The 9,823-nt window shown below is 51.9% G+C and overlaps 3 protein-coding genes across 3 annotated transcripts; 1 reads left to right on the top strand and 2 right to left on the bottom strand.

Moving 5' to 3' along the window:
- Positions 1–1,969: 1,969 nt before the first annotated feature.
- GLOTRDRAFT_98089 (uncharacterized protein) lies at positions 1,970–2,887 on the bottom strand. Its single transcript, XM_007863299.1, has 5 exons — positions 2,769–2,887; positions 2,682–2,720; positions 2,178–2,626; positions 2,075–2,118; positions 1,970–2,025 (listed from the first exon to the last, which is right to left on the bottom strand). Exons 1-3 carry the CDS (start codon positions 2,798–2,800, stop codon positions 2,503–2,505), a joined length of 195 nt encoding a protein of 64 aa, XP_007861490.1. The 5' UTR covers positions 2,801–2,887; the 3' UTR covers positions 1,970–2,025; positions 2,075–2,118; positions 2,178–2,502.
- Positions 2,888–3,497: 610 nt separating this feature from the next.
- On the top strand, positions 3,498–4,324 carry GLOTRDRAFT_135796 (peptidase S10, serine carboxypeptidase; the record flags this gene model as incomplete). The annotated part of the gene is made up of 5 exons (XM_007863298.1): positions 3,498–3,543; positions 3,599–3,639; positions 3,696–4,094; positions 4,140–4,193; positions 4,268–4,324. The coding sequence occupies 5 exons, from the start codon at positions 3,498–3,500 to the stop codon at positions 4,322–4,324; spliced, it is 597 nt and encodes a 198-aa protein (XP_007861489.1).
- Positions 4,325–5,171: 847 nt separating this feature from the next.
- Positions 5,172–8,164, bottom strand: GLOTRDRAFT_113676 (heterotrimeric G-protein alpha subunit, GPA2-like protein). Its single transcript, XM_007863297.1, has 12 exons — positions 8,002–8,164; positions 7,684–7,940; positions 7,577–7,606; positions 7,479–7,526; positions 7,119–7,414; positions 6,796–7,063; positions 6,664–6,735; positions 6,541–6,612; positions 6,367–6,476; positions 6,239–6,298; positions 5,697–6,076; positions 5,172–5,611 (listed from the first exon to the last, which is right to left on the bottom strand). Exons 2-11 carry the CDS (start codon positions 7,768–7,770, stop codon positions 6,034–6,036), a joined length of 1,086 nt encoding a protein of 361 aa, XP_007861488.1. The 5' UTR covers positions 7,771–7,940; positions 8,002–8,164; the 3' UTR covers positions 5,172–5,611; positions 5,697–6,033.
- Positions 8,165–9,823: the final 1,659 nt, after the last annotated feature.

Raw genomic sequence — 9,823 nt, 5'->3', positions numbered from 1 at the left:
ATTGAGGTGGCTCTCTAACAACCATCCCGACTTGGAAGGTACATCGGTGAAGTATCCTGTGCCTCAAAGACTCCAACAAGAATTCCGGTGGGGGAAAGTGCTATTCGAAGCAATGTGTTGCACTTTATAGTAGGTTTGATAGCTAAGAACAGTGGACTATATGTTGGTATCAGAAGCCGGCCGGTGAATTAAGTACATGTCCTAGGCTACTACTAAATCTGAGTGTGACCAGTCTCATCTCCTGGCAACTTGTATCATCAATGTAGAGATTGAAGCTTCAATATGGCTTGAATGAACAATGCTTCCCGCTTGGGCCTCGAAGTTGACTTCAGTACCACCCAAGTATGGCGGTAGTCACACTATATATGGTAGACGTCTAGCTACTGGAAATGTGACTGCATGTCACAGAACCACGCCACAGAGACCCCAACACCACAATCCGAACTCGCGACGCTCAAAGTCGACCTGGTCCTGCTCGGCAACGGTAGTCTGCAGATTTGGTGAGGCGGAATCGAATCGTGAATGTCGAAACGGGTGCATCGTCTTCTCTATGCCAGTAAAGGAACCCTTGGGCGTTCTCCGGAAATTTTAGTGGCACGTCACTTGGATCTTTGCATATGATATGGAACTCGACCTATCAAACCTGGGCAACGGGTCGGCCCAAACCCGGCCGTTTTCCCGCTAAGACGAAGGAAGTCGTTTGATGTAAGGCGATCGGGATAGAGTGACCCCTGCCTCCGAGTCTGAAGGAAGCTCTGGAGGCGTGAGACCGGTCTAAAATCGACCGGTATATTCGTTCGCTAGACAGATCAATTTCGGTCGGTAGAAGGCTGAAATTGTCCGCTTACCGTACGAAAGACACCGTATCATTTTGTCCCACCAAATTGTGAATTTCGACCCCCCCTCAGAACGGCCGAAAATGACATTTTCCAACCGTTTAGTGGTCTATTTCCATCTGGTTATGCAAACCACCATCCCTTGGCTTTGGCACCCCTAGCAGTCAGTGTGCAATGCAGTTGAGGCACCAACATATTTGTATATTCTCTATGTAGAATAGTACAGCAAACTGTGTCATACCCGCCCGGGCCATGTATACCAGCGGAGCTGCTCACTGCGGCGTCGGCGGCGTCGGCGGCGACGACGGCGCAACAGCGAGCGCATGGCAAGGGCCGGCGTCGAGGTCAGAGGCAAGTTGAACATGTCACGAAGTGACGCAAGTGGGGCTATCATTCCGATCTTCGAACTCCGACCTGTGGGTTCTCACGACTGCTGCTGCGGATTCAACAGACAGAATTCGACCGTTTATCGTATGGAATGCCCAAGTTCGGAATCCCAACTGGTTTCCATACGGCAAGCTATTTCGACCTTATTCGACCACTTTTTGGCCGAAAGTACAAAATTGACCCATTACCGGTCTAATTTAGGCCGGCCTGGCGCGCACAGTGAAGGCCTACGCTATACCGCCGAAATCTTGTAGCTTCGCTCCGAGCGAAAGTATGGCGAGGGCGCAGTCTGTGCATAACTTCGGTCCCGGCTCGCAGCAGATGGAACCGTGGCCAGCTGTGTCAGTAAGACATATTTCCTCCTGGACAGATAGCCGAGGGTCATAGGGTATGTGGGATAAATACAATGTTGCGCAGACCAGAATGAAACGCCATATTAAAGTCCTGAACAGGATGCAAGAGAATATATTTAGAAGGCATGCTTACTTGGAGGAACCACTAGCTGGAATCCGTCTCATCTGGCGAGTAATCATGATGATCCTAGGCTAGATACAAGCCTCCTCAATAGTCAGTAGATAGGCGAGCAATCCTGTCTATAGGGATGATGATCCCATGTTCCAGAAGCAGACCCGCCTTTGCAGATAGTTGTAGACGTACGCCGTATGCAGGACGCTTACCGGCTATCTACTCTTTCGCAAGCACGATGTAGAGTGTTGACATGGTTTGCTCCCGTTTGCCGAGTGCCAGCTTCCGACCGCTACACTACTAGTACTGCCACATCAATATCGCTTCAACTCTAACTGTAGTGGTTCAGTACATTCTATTATGTCTCTATATTGATATGATAGCAGGCAAGCAGGTAACCCTCCCGCCTACCGCTCCTCGTCTCTATGATGTATACTTTCAGTCTTGCACTCAGCTGCAGTATACTGACTACGTATGTGTTGTCGGCAGCGTCCGCCGCACGCCAACCGAGATATCGATTCTTTCCCAGCCTGAGTTTTGGTCGGTTCAAGCCGGACAGACCCAAGCTTCCTTATCCTCAGCTATTCGACCACAAGAGCAAGTGTGGTGAAAACGGATTTGGATGGCTACGAGATCCACGGCCACACGCCTGTTGCCTTACGGGGTTTCGACAAGTTGGGGGTAGACTTTACTGTACTCAGGCACCCCGCCTGGCCAGGATACAGGGTTAGGATTGAGAAGACTGATTTCTGTGATGGAAGTGTGCCGCGCGTAGCTGTTATAGGACAAGCAACCGAAGGGTGTAATTGTGCTCTCATAACGGTGACGCAGTGCGTACACCGGGTACATCGATATAGAGGCTAGGCATCTGTTCTTCTACTTCTTCGAGAGCCGAAGTGAGCCAGACAAGGACGACATCATATTGTGGACGAACGGAGGTGAACAATAGTCTGCAGGGTGGCTGTTCTGTGGCACTGACTTCTGCAATCGCAGGCCCAGGGTGTTCCTCTGCTATCGGTCTGATGGAACTTGGTGTGTTCAAAGGTGTTATACGCATGCGTTGAGTCTGAACTATCACAGGCCCTTTCAAAGTGGGTCAGATCAAATAACATTGTGTCCAACCCCGAATCTTGGAATTCGAAAGCAAACGTATTCTTCGTCGAGCAGCCTTTTGGAGTAGGCCTTTCTCATGCTGAACACGGTGAGACAGTTGCAAGTATGTCTTCCTCATATTTGTGAGTGGATGAGCTAAAACGTCGCTATTCCAGAGGAATGCCGCAACAGTGGCCAAGGACATAGGCGCCTTCGTGTCCATATTCTTTGAGACTTCCAACAGCTTGCATTGCAAGGGCGGTCATATCATATGGTGGGAGAGTCCTACGGTGTAAGTCACGTCTCAACACCTAGACAGCTTTCGTTCACCAGGATGTATGCAGGGCCATTACATTCCTATCGTCGCTACGGCTCTCTACGACCAAAATGCTAAGCTCGTCGAGGCCAGGCTGACACCCATCAACTTCAGGTTGATTATGATCGGCAAGTGTGAACAATTTAGTATGCGCTATATCTCTGATTCTCCCTACGCTGCATGAAACGGGCTGACTGACTATTACTCCATGGTACTCTCCCACTATGATATGTCGTGCACGCGGAACCTGTACCGTCCCGCGTAATCTGTCCTGCATACTCATATTGCTCATTCACGCTCCTGTAGTACTTGCGTACCGACGAAGCAGGTGATACCAAGGTGACAAAAGCTGTTGAAGACCAATTGGGTATCGCTTTGGCTCAATACGGTGCGAGGTTGCGATGTTTATTTGTGAGAAGGGATTCGACAAGCCATACTACGATACTGGTCGGTGTAATGGTCCATAACAAAGTGGAATTCCGTCACCTAACCTAATTTGTAGGCTTGAATCCATACGACATGAACAAGATGTACGATGGACCCGTGACAGAGACATACTGCTATCCCCTCACGAAGAACGTCCTTCACGTTCTTGATAGTGCGCGGTCAGGGCCTTCTGCCTCTCTAGGGGTATTACCAAATACCTCGACAGACCCGAGATCCCCGCCCTCGGCGTCGACCCCTCAGTTCCGCAGAACTACTCAATGTGTTCCGAGGACGTCAGCTTATTCTTCTACAACTTCGACGACCGCTTCGGCTCGACAACCCCGTATGTCCACGGCCTCCTCGAGCGCGGCGTGCACGTCCTCGTCTACGTAGGTACGTACGACTGCAGCTGGGTCGGGAACGAACGGTGGACGCTCGCGCTCGAATGGAGTGGCCAGCCGGGTTTCATGAGCACGCCACTGAGGAACTGGCAGGGGAAGGTGGCGGGGAGGACGAGGAGCGCGAGCGGGCCCGGGCTCACGTTCGCTACTATAGACGAAGCGGGTCATATGGTAAGTGGGGGAACTGGCGCGACATTGGATGCTAATGGCAATTAGGCTCCCTACGACAAACCCAGGGAAACCTTGCAAGTTGTAAATGGTCAATGGATGGTTGGCTGGCGAAGAATTTGTAGTCCGAGCTGGGGTACTAGTTAGTCGAGGCGGCATGCTCAAGGTGCCGGCAGAGAGCGGATGCATTGAGGGCGGTGTCCCTAGGCCTGAAGCTGGGGATCAAGAAGTGAGTTCGGAGGGCCGTGGGGGGACTTGGGATATGGACATCCACACGATGGGCGCTGTATGTATAAGGTATACCTTGTTTGAGAACTAGACTTTGTTTTCCCTCTGGGTAGCACAGGCAAAGCAGTAGCTTACTCATGTAGCTGTCCTCTTACCCACCTCACCGAGCAATCGTGCATGAATGTCCACGTAGCTCGAAGCTAACGCTGCCACGAACTCATGTTAACCGTGTGATGGAATACCGAGTACATGATCGAAGAGGCTTGAAGAATACCCTCACTCTTCCGGTAGCTTCTACCGTTGCCGAGCAGGACCAGGTCGACTTTGAGCGTCGCGAGTTCGGATTGCGGCGCTGGGGTCTCTGTGGCGTGGTTCTGTGACCTGTGGTCACATTTCCAGTAGCTAGCTATAGACGTTCCTCGGCAACGGTAAGCTTCAGTACACTCAGCCGACGCGGCCCATCAAACTTGAAGAATGTCTGTCCCCGGGCTCCATGTATAGGACGGCAAGCTCAGCAGCTATGATAGCCTACACGGGCCCCGTCCGTGTTTGAGGCTTAGAACCGATCATAGCACCGACACCGATATCCCGCAATCGAGACTGCCAGTGGGTTACTATGCCACACAGGAGCACACAGGCCGCCGCCACAGGCCGCCGCCGGCTAGGGGTCCACAGTATGCTCAATCTCTTTCCGGGCTTCCTTCGAATTCATTTATGAGATCCATACCGCACGCTTGATCTTAGTAATTTACCCCGCGCGTAGCGATGGAGCGGAAGACGATCGCAGCCGCAAGAACAAGCGAACCGCCCAGTAGAAGCTCTTGGCCAGGTGGCCAGGTCGCGCCAATCAATCCATGAGCATGCATTTGTGGCGATTTCGAACGCTTACAGGAGAATGATTAATTTTGAATAAGCTGACTCCGTATGTATGTGTGAAGCGAAGCCTGAGAGGTATAGACAACAATACAATGCCGCGAGAATAGCGGTACAGAATGCACGGGCAGGGGGAAAGAGCAGACTTGCGTACATGATATAGGAAGAAGTGCGACAACAAATCTTGATACGAAAGTGAATATTCCATGAGTCCCAACCCGTCCGAACGTCGAAGCTAGCATCTTGCAGATAAATTAAACCGAAAGCAAATGGGAAACAGGGATTGTAACATGCGTGACAACAGAACAGGAGGAGAGCATAGGGAGAACGGATGGAACGGAACGGTGCGTGCCTTGCGACGCGTACGCCCATGCACCCCAGAACGGCCCCCTTAAAACTCACAGCATAATTTCTCGAATCTGCGGGGTTGGAACAAAAATAGCCGAGAGGTTAGAAGACCTTGTGAGCCTTCTCGCAGCCTGAGAACAAGTTATGGCAACTCACATTCTTGCTTATGATCGCACTGCCAATCGGGGAAGCGGAGAAAGTACCATATGACCGATGATGCGCCGGAATTGTCGGATCGGGTGCAGAATGACATTGTGGGTGCGATCATCCGGGACGGAACAGCAGAAAGAGGAGAGAAATGAGTTTAGTATTAACGACGGACAAAGCAAAGCATGCAAAAACAGATCAACGTGCATAGTGCGTGCTGCCCCCGCCCGAGTTGCAGCCAGCTCAGGATAGGGTGGGGGGGGGGAGGAAGGAGAAAAAATCAAGAGAGCGTCATAGTACAGTGTAGGAAGAGAAGCCGAAACGCGGCGGGCATGGTGGAAGCGAATCATATGAGCGCAGCATTCTCAAGATTGCTTCGGAGAGTTATGCTGCAGCCCGGGCGGGAAGGACGCACGATGAGCAATGGGTCGCGCAATGAACAAACAAACGTGAGAGAGATGAAGGAGACGACTCACTCTGAGAGAAAAGGAATACAAAAGCGCGAAAGATCCGAGTCAGAATTTGATGCACCCCAAAATACAAGAACGCACGAACCTTCTACCGCAGCCATCACCACTCGCAACATAGCCGTGTCCGTTGCTGTTGTTAGGCTTGGAATTGTCGCGTCAGCGCCGAAGAAGGCGGAGCATGCTCCATGAGCCCTCTCCTTGTCACTTACTGAATGTAGATCTCCCGCTCTTTTGCCCCTGCTTTCTGCGCTAACCGCGCGAATCGCTTCTTGAAATATTCGCGGCCAGCACGTACATCACCCGGTTCACCGTCATAATCCTGGGAGAACACAAAGATCCTCATTAAGCCGACAATGGCTGATAAGGTAGTAAAATAAACGCACGGGGAAGTAGTTCTTGATATCTGAGTGTGCAATCTTCTTCTCGAAGAGGTCGTTCTTATTCAGGAAGAGGATCTAAGGGCAAAAATGAGCGACAGATGGATACCAGTCGCATATAGCACGTACTATCGACGTCTGCTTAAACCACTGAGAGTGGCATATCGAATCCCATATTGTCATGGCGTCTTGCATTTGATTCTACCGCTCGCGCGTCCATCAGTACAACGATCAGGCAACAATAGACAAGATAAGACGCACTGCATCCTTGTCCTCAACCAGACATTGATCGTAGCCGCTCAAGCTGACCAAGAACAGTATACTCGTTACATCCTGGAAACAGTGGATCCACTTCCGCCGCTCGCTCTTCTGCCCGCCGACGTCCACCATGAGCATCTCGTGGTCCTTCAGCTGGAACATCGTCTCCGTGATACCAATTGTCCGTGCACGACAGTGTACGATGTCTAGCTCATGTGGTTGGTAGTCTGGCTTGAACAGCCGGTCCAGTTGAGGGAAGAAGTACTCAAGGCTGTAGAGAATGAACGATCAATGTACCGCATACACTGGTTGGGTAGAATACTGACTTCTCGGGCAGTGCTGCTTCGTTGCCGCGGCTGTATGCCTTCTGCAGATTCTCATCTGCCCATAGCGACTTCAGAGGCTCGTAGTATGACTGTGGGAACGGCTCGTGGTCCTTGATATCAGCAGCGCTCTCGATCATCTCAATGTATTGCTGATTCTCTTCGGAGACCTGGAGGTCCATGTCGTCCATCGCCTCGAGGACGGATTGGAGGCCATGTGTCAGGTTATTGAAGACAAGCTGCCGATACGACTCGACTTCTTGGGGAGTGAAGGGGACTTTGTGGATAAGACGCATTTGCTGGGGGGGGGGGGTACAGTCGTCAGCATCACATCATCCATCACCGTTAGGATGAACCAGGTACCTTCAAAATAGTTGATTTGCCCGAGTCTCCGGAGCCCAGTAGCAAGACCTATGAAAGGTCAATCGAAACGAGCATACTTCTTAGCAAGCCTACGCTACCTTGACTTGTGATGCCAACTTGGCTTTGGCCTGGAAACGGGTTAGCAGAATGACGCGGGCTGGACGCGTACTCGTCGGAGGAGCATATCCGTTGTACAGACACTCACCTCCTTCAGCTCCTTCTCCACCTCCTTATTCCTCCGCTTGTCCTCCTCCGAGACCTCGACGCCGCCGGACGACATGCACGCGCCCATGATTAAGCAGGTGGATTAAGATAATCGGGTAGAATACGATAGACGCCGGAACCAGACGCTGAGTAGAGCAGAGGGACGGCTAGGCGAGGCGCAGCACTAGCAGTCTTTGCGCGGGCACACCAGAAGAATGGACCTCGTCGCAGTTCGAGCTGGCCGAGCGCTGTGTGAAGCTATGGATGCAATCATGATGCCTCAGACAGGAAGCTGATGAAGCGCACAAAACCCACGTACGCGCCTTGTTCTCTGCAGAGAATAATTATACGAACGACAAGAGATAAATTAGAGCCCAAAGACGGCGACGACGGGTATTATGGGAACAGGAGGGGGCGGCGAAAGGGAGAAAATACAACGACTCGGCGCGACGCTAGCGCTTGTAATGAGTACGCGAGCAGCACTACCGAGCCTGACACGCCGCGGCCCTTGCCGAACCGATTTCACACACTAATAAGTATAACATTCCCTTTTCGGGCGATTCCCGACGCGGCCTCCCCTTACGCAGATTACTCTGCATGAAGCTCTAGCAACGCGTAGCTCACCGTCGGACATCAACAGCGCTAGAGGCAAATCACGACGACCGGTATATTGTCCAGGACGAGCTGGCGCTCACGCCACACTCCTAGCCAGCACCAGCGCACTGATCATCCAGGTCCGACACGCAGGCAAATAGGTCGTTCTACCAGAATGGCATGCATTGTATGTTCGGCCTGCGTGCGAGAGGCCGAGTAGGCACCGCGGAACATCGATCATGGATGATGCACTCAAGCCCCGACATAAATAGAGCGCGTAAGTCACTTTTCTCTCCCCTCGGACCGGATACTCAAGGACAGGACCGAGCAGAATTATATACGTGGCCCGGAACGGGGGAGGCCGTGTTGGCTCATCGGCACTGAAAGTAACGTTCGCTAGCCGGTCGCGCGGTCGGCACTGATCCATGCTCCGAGGGCGTGGACCACAGAGCGTCGGATACTACTTAATACGCGGCAGCGGCTTGGCCTCACTCGTGCACAATTACCCCGTTTGCACCAAGCCCTGCTCGCACAGCGTGGCTTGAATGCATACCAGCGTGTTCTACGAGGGGTGATATACGGATACAGTTCAAGTCGGCGAGGGTCGGCCTCGTCAATCTGTCGAGGGTAAGACGGCTCGACGTGGATAACTACAAGTGCGCAGATGCTCCGAAGCCAGAGTTCGGTCAACTTGAGTCAAGAACAGGGTACTCTGGCCTTGGTGGTTCCGACGGATTCAATACCACCATGTTCCAGTTGCAGAGGTATCAATCTCTCGTTTCTCTCCCACGCTCCAACGGTATCTGCTCCCACAGGTAGGTCAGCTATTAGAGCATAAATATTCGGTGGAGGATATGCAGTAGGCTCGAACCACCTTCCACAGCTATGAACCTGTGTCGGGCACGTATCGATAGCCGAGGAGACTGGACGCAATACAGTAGAAAAGTTTCGTGACCCTCTCATGAGCGACCATCGGCATGTCACCGTTTCACTCAGTTCTTGGAGGATTACCTCCCCGATGAATATGCGCATACACTCAATGCATTTGTATGTACCATAAACATTGCATGACCTTGAGCTGCGAGGGAGAGGACTCTACCGGGAGTTGCTGCACCATTGGGGAAGCAAAGCCTTCAGCCACTTTGAGGTGACTTCATGAGATTGTCATTGAGATAGAAGTCCGCCAATATCACACCTCAAAGGACTTTGACTTCACTTTGAACAACACTAGCGATCGCGGCTGCACGGGTACTAGGCCTGCACATACAGCTGGTTCACAAAGTATCCGGACATTGTACTTCGGAATGAAATTTCCTTCCAGCACCGATACCTTGGTCCCCCGTAAAACCTGCCGGGGGTTTAAATTCGAATAGAGGACCACAAGAGGTTTCTACACCACATACCATATTGGCTGTACACTCCCTAATATGCTGGCCATTACCTGACCAACTTCCTAGGAGGAAGCCCTGAGGCTTGACTCGTTACTTGGAACATAATGACCAGCTTTGAGGCTGAACCGCTGCCACCACGGTCCGAGTTGATTCCCC

The sequence above is a fragment of the Gloeophyllum trabeum genome (genome assembly GCF_000344685.1).
Source record: "Gloeophyllum trabeum ATCC 11539 unplaced genomic scaffold GLOTRscaffold_00001, whole genome shotgun sequence".
Taxonomy (NCBI): domain Eukaryota; kingdom Fungi; phylum Basidiomycota; class Agaricomycetes; order Gloeophyllales; family Gloeophyllaceae; genus Gloeophyllum; species Gloeophyllum trabeum.
This window is presented reverse-complemented; position numbering and strand designations above follow the sequence as displayed.

Bases quoted from the DNA above. Each gene is read 5' to 3' on its own strand.
- GLOTRDRAFT_113676 (XM_007863297.1), bottom strand. From the start codon at position 7,770: ATGGGCGCGTGCATGTCGTCCGGCGGCGTCGAGGTCTCGGAGGAGGAC. The intron at 7,527-7,576 runs GTAGCGTAGGCT...GACCTTTCATAG, and splicing joins AGTTGGCATCACAAGTCAAG to GTCTTGCTACTGGGCTCCGG. The intron at 7,415-7,478 runs GTACCTGGTTCA...CCCCCCCCCCAG, and splicing joins GCAAATCAACTATTTTGAAG to CAAATGCGTCTTATCCACAA.
- GLOTRDRAFT_98089 (XM_007863299.1), bottom strand. From the start codon at position 2,800: ATGTTATTTGATCTGACCCACTTTGAAAGGGC. The intron at 2,721-2,768 runs CTGTGATAGTTC...CTTTGAACACAC, and splicing joins CTGACCCACTTTGAAAGGGC to CAAGTTCCATCAGACCGATA. The intron at 2,627-2,681 runs CTGCGATTGCAG...ACTATTGTTCAC, and splicing joins AGCAGAGGAACACCCTGGGC to CTCCGTTCGTCCACAATATG.